We start from the raw sequence: 17498 nt of genomic DNA, 5'->3' as shown, positions 1-17498 counted from the left end.
TTACACTGCCCCTTAGTTATTAATAATAAAGGATGCACCTTTAAAAAGCTGTATATATTTAAAAAATCTTAATCAGCAGATCAATTCAATAAGAGAAACTCAAAGCATTTTTCTGCATGACTTAAAATTTTATTCAGCACTTTTATGACATAAATGTACTGAATAAAGTGAATAAAGTATAGGCAAGTTGAGTAATGGACCCAATCCTTACAAAGAAAACATTTTTATCAATGCAAGCATGATATTGTTTCCCAGCCTCTCTTAAGATTGTGTATTAAGCAGTAAGAATATTACATTTTATTCTGGGAGAAACCAGCTCCCTCTGAATTGTCGAAAGAAAAAGAAAGAAAGAAAGAAAGAAAGAAAGAAAGAAAGAAAGAAAGAAAGAAAGAAAGAAAGAAAGAAAGAAAGAAAGAAAGAAAGAAAGAAAGAAAGAAAGAAGGAAGGAAGGAAGGAAGGAAGGAAGGAAGGAAGGAAGGAAGGAAGGAAGAAAGAAAGAAAGAAAGAAAGAAAGAAAGAAAGAAAGAAAGAAAGAAAGAAAGCTAGATTTTGCTGCTGAACCATTCAAGTGTTTTGTTTTTTTAAACAAAATAATAGTTTTGAATTGAGGGCCTTTACTTTGATAGGACAGATGTTAGAGCAAAGAACAAAGTACAATTGCTATGTTTGAAGAAGCTGTCTTCATACATAGGAAGAAATAGGCTTGCAGACTAAAGTTTTCTGTCCATGGTGCCAGTTCTCCATTGTGATGAATATTAAAACTCAAAATTTCTGGGGCTGCAATCATTTCTTTCCATAGAACAAGGAAAATGAAGGAATTTGAAGTTGCCAAGGAACCATGCCTCAGTGACATGATAAGAAAAAGTAAGAAAATCTGGGGTGTAGGATAGAAGCATTTCTTAAACAGGAATTGTTCAACAGAGCTGGCTCGAAACACCAAAGAATGACTATAGACAGCAGATATGCAGCAAGCTTCCAAGTGCATTCCCTTAAAAATGAACTCCCTGATTTCATGCAACTTGTACATAGTTCTACTATTTCACTGAACATTTCAAAAACCTATTGCAAGTTTTCAAAACACTTCAAAGCTCAGGTCAACCAATAACCAGCACAAGCCTTTACAAGTCCATTTAAAAGTCCATGTAAATTTCATTAGAAGAACCACCAGCTGTGTATGCAGCATTGTGTTTCAGAACAGGATGAAATACTTTTTCCACCTCCTAGCATAATCCCTATATAACATAGACATTGTTAACAGTGGACAACCGAGCAGAATAAAGAAGGAAGGGATGAATATTATGTCTGTTAAAACAGACTTACCAATTTAAAAAATTAAAAATGTAACATTAAGAAAAGAAAGAAAATCTGATGCTAGAATGATGCAAGGGAAAAAAATTAAAAGGGGAGAGAGGAGAGACTCGTTGTATGCAGTTTATCATGGCTGCTTGACATTATTCCATTTTTACCCATGAAGCAAAGTCTCTTGGCTGTCAGGACACTGTTTCTCCTGTCCTGCTTCCATGTTCTTCCCTAAATGGTTCTGGCTATGACCAGATGAATAGCTGGCTGATTTGTCTCCTGTAGCTCCAGGCAAGTGCCCTGATGTGCAGCAGAGGACAGCCGCACAAGCTTGTCGGAAACGAGGATCAAAGAAGGCATAGAGAAAAGGATTGAGGCAGCTGTTGACATAGGCCAAGCAGCTGCAGTACGGGTGGAGATTGCTCAGAAAGGCATGGAAGCTGCAGGACAACGGCATCACCTCCCAGTCCATTAGCATGTAGATGGTTTTCACCAAGTGGAAGGGGAGCCAGCAGATTGCGAAAGTGGTCACGAGCACAATGATGATGGTTAGCAGGCGCTTCCGCTTCCTCAATCCTTCACTGCGCTCCTTTCGAAAGTGGCCTGCAATTGTACGGGCAATGAAGAAGTAGCAAGTCAGCATGATGGCAAAGGGGATTACAAATCCCATCAGGGTAGAGGACAAGCCAAGCCCTGCTTCCCAGGCTGCCTCAGTACTGTTGGTTGCCACACTTGAATAATCCATGAAACATGTCACTTTGTCATTCCCATTGAATACTCCGGTTCTCCGGAAAATCATGGCTGGCAGGGCTAAGAGAGCTGCCATGGTCCAGAGCACAATGGTCATTAGAAGCCCACTAGCTTTTGACCTCAGCTTGGCATTGGCTATAGGGCGAACAATAGCCAAGTAGCGGTCAAAGCTGAGCCCTGTGAGGCAGAAGACACTGGCGTACATATTGACAAAGACCAGGTAGCTACTGAGTTTGCAGGCAAAAGAGCCAAAAGACCAATGGTAGTCCAGGACCACGTAGGTAGCCCATAGTGGCAAAGTGACCACAAAAGTCAGGTCAGCTATTGCCAGGTTTGCAATGAATGTATCTGCTGAACGTCGCTTTTCTTGTCCTCCTCGGAAAACAGTCCATAGCACCAAACCATTGCCAGTGGTGCCCAGAAAGAAAACAAGCAAATAGATTGAAGGAATTAGGATTTTGGAAGAACTCCAGTCATCGTAGTCGCATTCATAGTTGCTTGAGTTATTATCAGTATCGTTGCCAAATTCCATTTCTGCTGGAAGAAGAGAAGAATATGCTCTGAAGAAGTTCCTTTTTTTAATTTCCAGATCACTCAGCAGGATAAATCTTGGCAAAGTTCTTGTGTAGAAAGAAGAGCAAAAAAAAAAAAATTTGCTGGGTCTCTCAGCTCATTTGTGTCTTTCTGTTACCTCCTTCTTTTCAAAGCTGTAGACAGATCTGGCCAGTGCCTTCCTCAGTCTGTGTCATCTCTCTCACACACCACTCACTCCTACTGTAGTAGTAGTTTCCTTTTGACTTGTCTTAAAATCTTTGTATATCCCAGCCCCCTTCTCCCAGTCCTCCCCTTGCTTTCACTCAACATCCTTATGTGAATTGGATGAATTGACCCCTGTGGTGCTGGGCAGCTCCATCTGCCATTTGGACCCTCCCCTTCAGCAACACTCTCTACATGTGCTCTCAGCCTAAGCTTCTCAGACCAAGGAAAGGAATGTGGCTTAAGACAAGCAGAAATGCTGGGTGGGTGGCATGGAGTGATAATCCAAATACCAGGGTTCCCAGACGCCCTGCTAACCTGATCACCCTTGCCTAAAGACTCGGTTTCACAATTATGAACTTTTTTCAGTTTCAGCAGCCAAGTGATCTAAGCAGGTTTCCCCCCCCCCCCAGAACGAACCATCATTGACTTTAAGACATTCTGTGATCACATTATAATAGTAGCATATTAAGAAAAGTTTGTCAATGAAAAAGACGTGGTGTGTTCATACGTATACGTAAATAAGCTTTTATTAAGCAAGTTGAACATTATTCTGCTTGGCTCCTTGAAAGGCTTTGAAAACTAAGGTGGTGGGGGCAGAGCTGGGAAGAATGCAGCCAAGGTGTTGGGACTCCCAGCAAACATCTCAGAGAGAAGCATGTGGGGGGGAGAGAAAGAGGGGGGGAGATAATTAAGTCATTCTTTGGTCTGCAGAGATCATTGGTGGTGAATTGTCGAAACTTTAGATCCATGGGATATTTCTAGACGATCCAATCACTTGAAAAATATTTTGGAAATTTGCCAAACTGTAGACTAAAATCAAAGTTCCTGAGTTTTAAAAATTTGATAAATAATTTATAACACTGAGGATACTATATACGTATACTAAAATACAGGTAGTCCTCAATGTACGATCACAACTGAGTCCAGAATTTGTTACAAAGTGAGAAATTTGTTATGTGATTTTGTCCCATTTTACGACTTTTCTTGCCGCATTTGTTAAGTGAATCGCTGCAGTTGTTAAATTAGTAACGTGGTTAATTTGGCTTCCCCATTGACTCTGCTTGTTAGAAGGTTGCAAAAGATGGTCACATGACCCCGGGATATTGCAACTGTCATAAATATGAATCAGTTGTCAGGCACCTGAATGTAAATCACATGGCTGTGGGGATGCTGCAATGGTCATAAGCGTGAAAAATGGTCATAAGTAAGTCACTTTTTTCAGTACTGTTGTAACTTTGAATAGTCCTTAAACAAACTGTAAGTTGAGGACTACCTGTAGATATTTTTTTCTAAAAAAAGCAAACCTGAATTAAAGTCTTCTATCAACTTAAAAAACAACAAAAAAGAGATTATTAGGAATTCATTATAGCTGATCTAAATCTCTGGCACTGCATCTAAAATGCTCCAATCCCAGTTTATGCTCAGTTCCCAAAGAAATGTCTTTGTGCAGTTCCCACAGAAAACACGGCCTCTATATGAAGCTCATATCAAAGAGTAAAGCAGTTTACAAATTAAATAAGCTGTACAATGTCTAATAAGACTGCATATTCACTAATGAAAAATTGTCACTGTCTTTATAGTCTGTTAATTTATTTCTTGCAGCTTTAGGACAGTTGGACGATTCAATCTGACATGGTCAAAACATCAGATATAGAAACTATATGAAAGAACAACCTGAAACCAGGCAACTTCTGATATTCCAGTCTCTACTGGATAGAACCAGGCCATAGTTGCTACCCGTATCTGTCTGTAAAGCTATAACCAGCTCTTTTGAAGTACCTGCAGCAATGGAACTGCTAGCCACCTAGCTTGCCTTTTGATGGGTTTTATCTGCCTTCCCAGGAATATCTGGCTTGCTGGATTAGAAAATGGCTTCGTGCTGAACATAGCACCCACTCTTACAAGCCATTTATGGCTTTGGTATTTAATCTTCTCTTTGTGCTTTACTGATCAGCCTGATAATTTCTGTCAGCTATCCTGGTTATCATCCAAGTGTCTGTGTTTATGACATAAGGAGTTCTGTGTGGCACTATCATCAGAATAACAAAGCAACTAGCAAGTAATTCAGGCCTGTCCCAACTCTTTGAAATGTTAGAATTCTCCCTTGGTTAAAAGTAGGAAAAACAAAACATTCCAGAACAACTCCAAAATCTCTGTGACCTGCATCCTTCAGAGGCCCCAAAAATGACATTTATAATTCCCTCATTTAGTCTATGCAGCCATCCTGGAAGGTAGATTAGGCTAAGACTAAATGACAGGCATTAAGTCACACAGTAAATGAAGGGGGATTTGAATCCAGGCCTCTCAGATCCAGATAACCACCACTCTTCTCACTGGGATTAGTTTAGAAATTAAAGCAAGTATGTCTGGTTTAAAACTAGGACATGTGCTCAAATCATACAAATATCTATTGTTAAGTTAATAAATATCAGTTTAAATTCTTGGAGAACGTGTGATCAGTCAGAACCCTCAGTGGGACCAACGGAAATGTTGAGATAATCAGCAAGTTTTTAATTTTCCAAGAGTCCTTGTCAAAATAAATAGAATGCAAAATGCTGGCTAGGAGAAAACTGGAATAGTGTAGAAGCCATAAAAACCTGCTCTGATGACCATCTTCAGATGGAGTACAGAAAAGGTGACAAGTTCATTGAGTTATGCTTTCCTGCCAGATGCTATGTTGGTTTCAGGTTACCAGCAGTTATGCTTGGACAAAGTCACACAGTAGGTAATTTGATCACCCAAGTTTGAAAAAAATAAAATCTAAAAGTTATCTAGGTCTGTCTCAAACCCTAAATAAAAGAAGTTGTACTAGACCATATTTCTTAGTTTGTTGAATGAGTCAGATTAGCTGGCTTGTTCAGACATTGCACTAAACCATAAACCATGTTACAAATGGTGACTGGATTTGCTCAGCCTTCTAAGTTAAAACCAAACAGCCTACATTGGGTTTAGAACAATGTGTTCAGTCTCACTGAACAGAAGTTTGAAAAAGCATGGGCTACATTAATGAAGTGCAGAGAGATGATATGCTTGTGTATGAGGCTCAAAGCACATCTTCCAAATATTTTTTCAAGTGTTCCTAGCTGCACTTTTAAATTTTGGATGATCTCAAGTAACTATAATTTAACATTTTGATGCTGCTTTAGAATATTCAGAATATTCCATGCTTTATTTCAGTAGTCATTAACAACTCTATAATGTAGATCAGTGAGTAAAATATTGAATATACAATTAGTTCTTTAGAAAGCAGTCTGTTTCCCAGAGGCAGGCTGAAGTTCTTGGTAGACCCTACAGACTAGAATATGTTATCCTGACTAGGTCAGCCTATTATATTTATTTCTGGGGAATACTTGAAAAAAGGAAGTCCACACCATAAAGTTTGAAATCATCCATATTCTCTATTAGCAGCCCCCACAAATTGTTGTTAAGCTATAGATCCCAGTATCCTCCAATGGTCATATGCACGGATGTCAAACTAGCTGCGTCATGTGACGTGTCTCAACGTATCATGACGTTTTTGCATTGCTGGAGCTCGGGTGGGCGGGGCCTCCGTATGATGCAACTGGCCAATGGGCCGGCAGTTTGACACCCCTGGTCATATGGCTCAGGTTACTAGAATTTACGTTATGGAAAAAGCCTGACAATAGGCTATGTTCATATGATTAAGCGTATAAACCAGAAAGCTTGATTAATAAGCATGCATAACACCATTTTAAGACCTGCATGTGACCTTTAAACTAAGCCTAGTGGCTTTGTGAACCAAAGAGTTAATATGATTCAAGAATGAGATGTTACTTCTCGGTCAAACTTGGTGAGTGTGAGCCCGAGTTTTAATCTATAAACTGAAAGCAAGGCCAAAATATTAAAATGTGTGCAATAATGCTGAGATTTTGCATAAAATTACAAAAAGGTTGCACAAATTAGAACTCCTGCTAGTTGAAAAGGATGTGGGGGGGGGCACCGACACCTGAAAGCTCCATCAGGCTTTAATAGAATAGATTTGTTTTAACAAGAATTGATAGCACAGCTGCTGTTATTGTTCTTACAACTCCTTCAATATTGGAAAGTTATATCATTCCTTTAAAATCCATAAATGAGAATAGCTGTTCATTATTTTTCATATGAGGTATTTAAGGTTAAAAAGGTATGGAAAACGCAAGGAAAAGAAGCATGGCTGATTTTACCCAAGTGGTTTAATGGGATAAACTACCTGATACCCTTACTGAATATAAACAGAGTGCTGTAAATCGAAAAGAACGGGAGATTTTTTTGTTAGTTTGTTTAGAAGTCATACTTCCCTGTTCATGGAACAGCATAAAGGGAAAGGTTTCTGTATGGAAAGATTTGCTATTCAGCTGAAAGTTGGTCAACCTTTTTTCCTTCGATCCATCACCTTTCTATTTATGTCACTTTAAACTTTGTGCTCCAAATGTGCAATGTAAGAAAGAAAGAAAAAAAAACCCTGACAAGAGATGGGGGTGGGGAGAGGAAATGGGATGGAGACAGGAAGGGAAGTCAGGAAAAGAAGAAATGGGTTCTGAGCCCAGGACATAGCAAGCAAAATATTTATAGTCTGTCTCACTGTAACAATAAGGGGATATGAATAGCAGAGAATCCCATTCTGGATGAGAAGTGACTTAAGATAGTAAGAAAGCTTTTTAAATGCCTGTGTCTTCCTTTAGGAGCTCAGTAAATCGCAATACAGTTAAAACATCTGATGACAAACAAGCCATAATCCAGCCATATTGTTCACAGCAAGGAAACATTCTGTCTCTTAGCCGTCTTAAATTATAATATGAACCCTTGCCATTGCCATGCTGGTGGAGATAACAGGAATTTAATTATCTGCCTTTCCTCTGAGCTTCTGTCAGCAACCATGGGAATCCAGATGGGCTCGATTCTGTCTCTTCACTTTCCCAGTCGAACACCTTAATTACAGGTAGTCCTTGACTTACGGCCATAATTGAGCCCAGAATTTATGTTGCAAAGTGAGACATTTGTTAAGTGAGTTTTGCCCCATTTTACCACTTTTCTTATTGCACTTAAGTGAATCGCTGCAGTGGTAAAATTAGTAACATGGTTGTTAAATGAATCTGGCTTGCCCACTGACTTTGCTTGTCAAAAGGTCGCAAAAGATGATCTCGTGACCCCAGAACACTGCAACCGTCATAAATATGAACCAGTTGTCAAGCATCCGAATGTAAACCACATGATCACGGGGATGCTGCAACGGTCATAGGTGTGAAAAATGGTCATAAGTCACTTTTCCCAGTGCCATTGTAACTTTGAACGGTCACTAAATGAACTGTTGTAAGTTGAGGACTACCTGTTATTACATGAGACACTAAATAGGTCAACTTCATGTTAAGTATTTTACTGGGAGAACCCAGCCAGTACAGTGTGCAAAGCCATGACTACCTAAGCAACTATAGGATCACAGACACTGGATTTTTCCAAATCTTATGGATGTAATTAATTTAAGGATAACAGATGAATGGTTAATCAAATTCAGTTCAGTATCTGCCTTTGGTGAGCGCAAAACACTAGGTGGTTTGCTTTGCGTTGTATATCAGAGGTGAAAAATGGATGAAACGTTTGAAATGGACAACAGGGCCCTTGACCTGACCTCATCTTCTTTCTGAGCAGCCTCTAAATAATGGCTTTTTTCAGCTTTTAATATTATCAGGCATGCAGCAAGACCAGCAGTTTTATGTCAACAGCAAACCTGCATATTATAATCCTCAATGGTTTATGACAGTGATGCAGCTATACTTCTTAACAATTACAGAATAAAGGAACATGCTATTTGTGCAAGATGGAAATGGATTGCTGGTTAAATTGAATTATATTGACCAGATGGTCACTTTCTGTTAAGCAATCAAAAATATGTTTGAATAGTTGAAGTTTTGCATACAGTGCATACAGGCAGTTTCTTCAGTGACATTCTGCTAGCCACTTTAGTGCACGAGAATTATTTCAAAATGGAGAGTTAAATATATTATTAGTGTTGTCCAAAACCTGCACCAGCTTATGGGAAAAAGTTTGATAATCACTACCAACAGGAAAAGAGCTTGAAAACTTTTCCAAATTGATGCCATTATATCCTCTTATAGACTACCACAATGTATGTGGTTTGCAAACCATACTGGTGGAATGTCTGGAGCTTTTTTGTTTACTTATGATAGCATTCTTAGTATAAATTGAATACTGTACGTAAGGTTGTGTGAATGGGGGCATAAAAGGTATTATTTCATACGAAGCTGCTTTAATACTAATGTAAAAGTTATGTAGAAAAGATGCCCCTGGATGAACTAGTTTATTTTCCGCTGAGAAATCCATTGACCCTGATGGCTAGCAATATCATGCTTCCATATGGTCATATCTGACATACATCTGTGACGCTATTTCTCATATTTCATCTGGAAATCCCTGCAGAGATTCTAGCAGGAAATTCTGTGGACTAAATGCACAAGACTAAAGGCAGAAACCGTTAACTAGAACACCTAAATCTATGCAGCATTTTTCAAAAATGCCCCTGGAAGGAAGAAAATAACACTGATCATACTAATAATAATACTATTATTATTCAATAGCATTCAAATTATAAATCTTTAAAGATTTATAAAATAATTATACTTTTTATAATTAATAAGATTTATTAAGTTATGAGTTAGAAGTGTCCAAATGGAGAAAACAATATTCTTTAGATATGGAAAATTGAGACTTTGTGGGTAAATACAGCTGCTAACTATAATACTGGCTGTAATGATGGATGGAAATATAAGCCCAGATCGTTGCATTTAAGTTTGACATAATTGCTTGGGATTTGCCATTAGCTTTAGATTGAAAAATGAAGATGTAGACTCTGCAATTACCCACATAATCTCATAGGTTGAATAGGGGACTACCATTCCCATCCTGACAACTCTATTTGGTTGGCACTGCGATTGATCATCTGGATGCTACAGGATCCCTGCTAATGTGTTATTAACACTTCAACTTAATTCCATTTAAAAATAACCTGTTATTTCGGTGTCTAGCACAAGATGTTAAGAGAATCACCTTAGCAGATATTTTCTATTTAAACCCAGAAATGTGGGCTGCTGCTGCTAGCCTTTCTTCTTTTCTAGAGACGACCTTTTTTTCCTCTCACCACTAATTTGTCTGTTTGCATTCCCTAAATGCAGAGCAAGATGTACTTGCAGTTAAGTTTAGCACGTACAGCAGTGGCCTCTGCTGACTGAAATTAACAGTTACAGGCAAAACCTGCAATTCAGAAATTGCATACAGAAGTAAGCAATGAGATGGATGCTACAGTATGGAACTCCACCCCATCTTCAATTAAAATTAAGGGCAAAATAGAAACAAGTCATCTCTCAGCTATATTTTTTTCCTAAATTTAACAGATGAAGAATGCCAATATATAGGAACCAAAGTTCAGAATTCTTCATTGCAGTCATCAAGCTGGTTGATTCCAAGTCAGACTGAATAGAAGCATCTTTTTAAAAACCATATATAAGAAACCTATTTGTATCCTTATATAAGACAGGTAGGATCAACAGAGCATGCCCTATTTCCAACAGTACTATGTATTCCCAGTTTAGGAGCTCAAACATTGTTGAGAGGAAAAAACAAAATTTCATAAAATGTACAAATACATTTTGAAGTTGGTTAGCATGCATACACTAAAGGTGTGGTTTCTTGTGTAATGTAATACATCAAGTTCCTCATTATATTGTGACTAAGGAATTACATTCCTGGTTAAAAATCCAGGAAACACAAAGGAAAGTCTGTGTGAAAAGACAGTATATACAAATGCACATTTTAAAAAATGTGTCTATCACATGTACTTACCATCAATTCCTTGGCTGATTCAGCCACAAGAGTTGTGTCTCACACCGTGCTACTCTTGAATTAACCACACATTGTTTATTTGTGCATCTATCCATGCATCCGTCTATAGTGTTGGCTATTTAAAGAATCAAGCACCTGTTCATTAAGTACTTTATTGAATAAATATTATGAATAAACAATCAGGTGTTTAATCAAACTAAAACTCAGCAAAGCTCTTCTTCGTAAAGTGGAACCCACAAGGCCTAGTTCTTTTGCCAACATTAGCCCAGAGAAGGATTACTCAAAGATAATGGAATTTGCAAAAAGAAAACAACTTGCAATATGATGTACCCCAGGGTCAGGTCATAACCAGCTAGTCATCCACACCTCCATCTAGTGTGCTCAAATCTATTTAGCAGAGTTCCTTCGATGTTAAGACACCAGTGGGTTAGGACGCTGAGCTTGTCGATCAGATGGTCGGCAGTTTGGCAGGTGGAATCCCGAGTGCCGCGTAACAGAGTGAGCGCCTGTTACTCGTCCCAGCTTCTGCCAACCTAGCAGTTTGAAAGCACGTAAAAATGCAAGTAGAAAAAGAGGGACCACTACGGTGGGAAGGTAACAGCGTTCCGTGCACCTTTGGCGTCTAGTCATGCCGGCCACATGACCACGGAGACGTCCTCGGACAAGCGCTGGCTCTTCGGCTTTGAAAGGGAGATGAGCACCGGCCCCTAGAGTCGGAAACGACTAGCACGCATGTGCGGGGGAACCTTTACTTTTACCTTTAAAACACTTGGGTTTTGGGAAGACTGCTTAAATGTCCTTACAGTGAAAGTGAAATATCTTTTGGCTACCCAAGATTCTTGGAGAATGAGTCTGCTTAGCCATGAAGTGCCTCCCTGCAGTGCATCTGAGTCCACCAGACTTCCAGCCAGGACCCAAATTATTCCTCCAACCTTATTTACTGCAAAGTAGAACAAGCCAAGATCTAGTGGCATCGAGGTGCCTTTCACCTATTAAGTTTTTTTTCTTCCCTAGATGTATGAGTGGCTTTTAAGTCATAGGTGTGCATAAATGAAGATGATGCCTGAGACAGTGTACAGCTATTGCTTTGGTATCAGGAGGAAATTGTACTTTTGCGTCGACATGTGCGTACATGGGAGAAGAGAGGGACTGGCTATGTGGGTGTGTAAGCACATTGACATCAGCACGTGCAGGTGTAGGTGCCCTCAGGCTTCAAGAAGCGTCATTTCCCAAGAACAGGAAACAAGTATGCAATTTGATTGAAAGGGTAACAGTTCTTGTTATGTACTTCTACATCCTTCAAATGCCTGCAAGGGGTATGTCAATCTCCTCCCAAATCAAACACTCACTATGCTGAAAGCTTTCAGGGAATCCAAACACATTCCTCCTAAATTCCCAACAAACAAACAGTCTGCTCCTGTGCTTTAAAGTAAGAAATAAGAAATCTCGAAGAGCATACCATTTCATCCACAAAAGGGAAAACCTCCCTCCACCAGCATTTTGCTATAGCCTTGTAGGCTGCCCAGCTCTAGACTATGTTGCCAAGTAACAAGGTTGGCTCTGGAGACAGATCAGAGGATTACATTTAAGCAAATACGACAGCAGGGCCTTCGTAGCCATAAAACCTTTATTTATTTCAAGTGACCGAGGGGGAAACAATCCTTTCCTCTTTGTCTGAAATGCAATATATGGCAGCAGAGAGAGCGCGAAAGCCTCACTTTCTTGTCTTGCCTCCCTATCTTAGTGTGAAAGAAAAGGGGCTAGTGCCAAGCATTTTGATTATACAAAAAAAGATTTCATAAATTTATATGGAGCACAAGAAGGGGGGGGAAGAAATGGAAAATATAATGGCAAAGAGAATCGACCGCCGTATGCATGAGTGAGTGAATGTGATACAAAGTGCATAAATGTGCTTCGTCCTCCCTCTTCCCTCAAATCCCTTCCCTCCCCTAAATCCCTCCAAGATGTTAAATGGGAACTCCGTCTCTAACCCATAAAATGCTGACCGGAACATCTGATGTTAAGGCCCCAGAAGTAGGACAGCATATCTGCAACAACAACAACAACAACAACAAAAATGACAAGAATTACAAAAATTGGCAGGGCCGTCTGCTGAAGCACTCGATCCCACCTACAGAATTGGGATTAGTCACTCGAGTCTAGTTCATGGGCAAATGGTTTAGTCTCCCCTGCAAACCAGCACACTCCTTGAGACAATTTAATTGTATGTAGCCAGGTGACTTTTTTCAACTCTTTTCAGTTATGCATTGTGTCAGATCCCCTGTGCAGTGCCTTTGGGACAAGGGCTTATATGGGAAAAAGACTCTGCAACAAAATAATTTAAATCAAGGGCTAGTGATTTTTTCAGCCTCTGCTACCCAAACACCACCTCAAAATATTTTAGCGCAAAACCAATTAGCTCTAACTCAGACATGTCAAATTCATGACGTCATGTGATGTCGTGCAACGTATGGGAGCTTTTTCGCCATTGCCGGCAATGGGGTGGGCACGGTTTCCTGGTGATGTATCCGGCCTGCGGGCCAGCAGTTTGACACCTCTTCTCTAACTGAAATTATGGCATCTTGTGAGCTCTTGGCATTCCCATTCAAGATTCAGTGGAAATTTGATAATATTTTATTCCTATTATTGCTACTATTGCTACTACTACCACTATTACACTGGGTGCTTTGGCAGGAACTGACTTAACTGGACAAACCGCTAGCATGAAAATTCAGTTAAAAGCGAGTCAATCAAAGAAGGGCAAGTAAAATACAGGGTGATTTATCAGGCTACTCTGCACTGGGGGACATTATTCATGCATTTGCATGGTAGGGAACGATAATATAATAACTGCATAAACCAGCAGAATGCTGATTCATGCAGAACTATTTCCAAGCACGTTTCCTTTGGGTCACATCATATGATGAGCTCCAGGATTGTTTTTTTTTTTACCCAGGCTATTCACAAAGAAAAATCACAAAGAGGGTCTGTAAATGTCACCATGTCTCAATTCTGTCAAGATATGGATACTGGTATCTGGCTGCTGGTAAAAGAAAAACTTAGGCTATTCCATTGTGCCTAACTGCAGAGACTCAAACAAGTAAAAGCAAGAACATAATGAATCCAGAGAATAATATATCTATTTAGGATGCAAGAGTGCCATCTTAGGCTCAGCTGCAATGCATCTAAAATAATATATTAATGTAGTCTTCCCCCCACCCCCGCTCAAGCAATTCTAAGAAAAAAATCTGTCCTCTAGTAATGCTGGGGCTTCCATCGGAACAAAAAGTTGAGAGAAATATATAAGAAGCCCAATTTCACAGCACTGTTTTAGTAAAAGCCAAAGGAGAATATAGACAGTGCAAAGTTTTGCCCAGAAAGTTATCTATGATCTTCAAAGAAATGGGATGAGCCCAGTGAGAGCAAAGACATTAACCCAATTCACATTGCTACATTGTATCAGAGGATGCAAATATTCCCCCAGAATCAATTCATTTAAAAAAACCTGTAATCTCAACTATGGAATGCTAATGAAAACTTTTTGACACTGCAAATGTATCTCAAGTCAGAATGTGAGGAAGCACATGGAAGAGATAATTTAGGATTTATGGATAATGACAATTCAGAAATCTAACAGATACTCTTGTGATTCTTCCAAACTTGTCAGCTATGAAAAATGTTGGGAGTTTTAGTGCCTGATCTTTCTTAGGGACAGCAGTTCCAGGTCTTAGAGCAGCCATAAGCATTTTGCTGTGGGAACCCTGGCCCAAGCTGCCAAATTCCACAAACATTATTTGCAGCTGCAGAACCAAAATGCCCAAGTGTGCAGTATGGAGCATATTTAATATGATTCCACTACACAACTGCAGGCTCAAATGCGTTCTTGGGAAGCCAGATTCAAATCTCCTCCCGAGACAAAATACTTGCCTGAAGATTGGCTGGATCTCAGCTTTTCTTCTTTTTCAGCTTCAGAACCTGCAGCCAGTTGGGTGAGGAGGTTTCTGATCTGAAAATCAGAAAATAGTTTTTTTTTTTTAAAAAAAAAGAGGAATGGAAAATACAAGGGCCAAAATGCGAATGTTAATGTTGAATTAATTACATTCTAAAACTTTAGAGCCCATCAAAGAATGAAGAACTTGATTCATGGGCAGCAGCTAAAGAGATTCTTTTACTCTGGTGGAAAGATCCTATGCCTTCTGACTTAAAATCCTAGATAGAAGATACCACCTAGTTAAAATTAATTTGTTTAGGATTTAAACACTGTCATACAGTATATTTGCTTCCCCGCCTCCCCTTCTGTTCATTTGTGCGTGATTCTCAAGAGACTGGCTGGACAAGTCCCTACAGTTTTTTTGGCAAGATTTCACTGAAATCTGAAAAATCTTGCCAAGAAAGGTTGTCGCTGCCTCCTTCTTGGGCTGAGAGGAAGTGACCGGTCCACAGTCTCCTGGGTGGCTTTGTGCCTAAGGTGGAACTAGAACTCGCCATCCTCCCAGTCTCTAGCCTGATGCCTTAACCACTAGACTAGGCCAAACTGGCTCTCACATCTGGTTTAGTTATATGCTATTTTTAATTATAATTTTCAATAAATTTTCCAGTTTATTTCATTTTTCTCTCTGCATTATTATTTTTATTTTTCCCCCCTTGGTTATTATATTTTTCTCTTCCATTATTGATGGAAAATAAAAAATAAACACAAAAGTAATAGTGTGGCTCTGTGGCATACAATACGAAAAATGATTTTATGGTTTGGAAGCAAGCTTGAGCATGTGTGGATTTTCCTTTTCACCCAACATAAATGCACAAATGGACCCTCCATTCCATTCCACTCTACCCTACCCTTCTCCTCTCTTCAGAAAATAGTTTTCAAATGTTGACCAAGTAGCCAAGGAGAACCTCTAGAAAGAACATTCAGTATGTCGACTATGCAGACATTGCAGTATAGACTGAACAAAAAATTTGGTAACACTTATATTTATTTCTTTTCCACTTTAGTTTACTAAAGTGTACTGAAGGGACTTATAATAAAGCCCAGTATAACAATAGAAACCACAAACAGAAATCAACAAAATAAATCAAACCAACAACTTAATGAAAAACTAGATTTGTGAATGCTCTCTAAAGCAATCTCCCTTCTGAAAGGCAGACAACGAAGAAACCAAACACGCCCTTTGAGGGCTCCTCTGCACACTTGTTTTTTGTGCCTTCAATCAGTGTTGACTCCTGGCAATTGCCTGGACAAATTCTTGCAGTTTTCTTGGCAAGGGTTTTCAGAAGTGGTTTGCCATGGCCTCCTCCTTCCTAGAGCTGAAGAGAATGGTGATACACTGGCTTTGCGCCCAAGGCAGGACTAGAACTTACTGTTCTGTACCAGCCTGCTACCGGCCCTGCAGAAAAGGTAGGGACAACCCCTTTACAAACGGCAAGAGGCTGGAATTACGCCTGCCAATTTATTCACATAAAACAGAGCAAGACAAGACACCAACCATAAAACACGAGCTAAGAAGCAGGAACAATCCAAGCGGTTGCCTTCAGCAAACCAGCCCTCCCACACATTCCCCTTAAATACAGTTCAAGGCGTGGCCTCTCTGTGCCTCCTTCCGAGGTGCCCCATTGCCTTCCTCTGTTTACTCCTGACTTACTGCCTCCTGCGTCGGGCGTCCTTGAACAGGGCCAGCTGTGGGTCATCTTCATCCACGCTGTCAGGCTCACACAGCTGGGTCTGCATCGTGACCAGATGAGAGGGGCCTTGCTGGGGGCTCTCATCAAGCTGTCCAATCCCCTCAGCAAGCTCTTCACCACCCCCCTCCTCCTCCTCTGAGTTGTCCGACCCAACTGCCGAACCCACAGGCTGATCCTGAATCACAACACTTACGTTATCCTGGTTTCTCGACTGGTACCTTAAACGCGATATGGTTCTGCACATTAGTGGCCCACAAACTACTTCGCAAGGACAGAAACAAACCAAATCAACCTCAACCAGCTCTCCATAAAGGCAAAAACTGCCTGTCTCATCTTTCTCTGCATCAAAAGCATGTTTTCTGATTTCTCCTGAAAGAAGTGCAGTTGTCAACCCGCTTTGCTTCAGTTCACTGTGGATAAATGCCATCACTTTCATTTTGCTACAGCAGAAACACCAACCTCCCTATAGTCACTGATTCTGCTCACTATGCCTATTTCATCCTGAGCTGCTAGCCTGACAGCTCTCTCCTGAAAGCACCTTCCTTTGCTGGTGTTTTTATACTTGCTGTTTGTTTGGTCAGTGGACTTGCAAAATGGTGACTCTCTAATTTATTTATTTATTTCCTTTGTTTCATTGGTTCACCAAAGGACCAGTAAAACGACAACAGTTCTGCCATTTTCCCCTCCTAGAACAAGTGACAGGAAGTATAAAAACTGGAAAAGGAGAATCATTAGATAAAAGTTTAGAAGGGAAAGGTAAATGGAAAAAGATAAATGAAAGACAAGCTTATAAAGCAAAATGGCTGCTAGATTATAAGAAAAATAATTTTAACGGATTAGATCTGTGCTATGCAACAAGTAATCTGGAATCACCACTGTTACGTACTACAGATTTCACAACAGCCTTGGATTTTCAACAGAAGGACTGTCCAAATGGCAAATCCCTAAATCCTGAACTTTGGCACTATGCTAAAGATACTGACAGGCCTCTCAAAGGCTTATAACTTACAAAAAAAGAATTTCTAAAGGGTGAGTGCAGTGAGGAAAACGTATCACAGGAAGGTGCAGCGCTGGAAATGATTGGGTGGATCTATGTTTTATATTCAAAGCTTAATCCCTGAAAAGTAAAGTCCAGGAGGTATTTCAGCATGGGT

General features: G+C 39.9%; 2 protein-coding genes across 6 annotated transcripts in view; both read right to left on the bottom strand.

The window, feature by feature from the left end:
- Nucleotides 1-17498, bottom strand: part of TNKS1BP1 (tankyrase 1 binding protein 1) — a 52214-nt gene that overhangs the window by 3464 nt on the left and 31252 nt on the right. For 3 of the 5 annotated variants that reach the window (XM_081316606.1, XM_081316609.1, XM_081316611.1), the window contains exons 11-12: nt 14590-14668; nt 12276-12710 (exon numbers count right to left, since the gene is read on the bottom strand). In XM_081316606.1, the coding sequence (XP_081172732.1) occupies nt 14608-14668 (61 nt within the window). In that variant the 3' untranslated portion in view covers nt 12276-12710; nt 14590-14607. Of the gene's footprint in view, nt 1-10806; nt 11196-12275; nt 12711-14589; nt 14669-17498 lie in introns of those variants that run through there. The other 2 variants (XM_081316608.1, XM_081316607.1) reach the window with 2 other exon arrangements.
- Nucleotides 336-4382, bottom strand: APLNR (apelin receptor). The gene has a single exon (XM_081316665.1). The coding sequence runs from the start codon at nt 2579-2581 to the stop codon at nt 1463-1465; it is 1119 nt and encodes a 372-aa protein (XP_081172791.1). The 5' UTR covers nt 2582-4382; the 3' UTR covers nt 336-1462.

The sequence above is a fragment of the Vipera berus genome (genome assembly GCF_964194415.1).
Source record: "Vipera berus genome assembly, chromosome: 1".
Classification (NCBI taxonomy): domain Eukaryota; kingdom Metazoa; phylum Chordata; class Lepidosauria; order Squamata; family Viperidae; genus Vipera; species Vipera berus.
Note: the sequence above shows the minus strand (reverse complement) of the source record. Positions and strands in the feature narration are given on the sequence as shown.

Coding starts and splice junctions, on each gene's coding strand:
- APLNR (XM_081316665.1), bottom strand. CDS start 2,581: ATGGAATTTGGCAACGATACTGATAATAACTCAAGCAACTATGAATGC.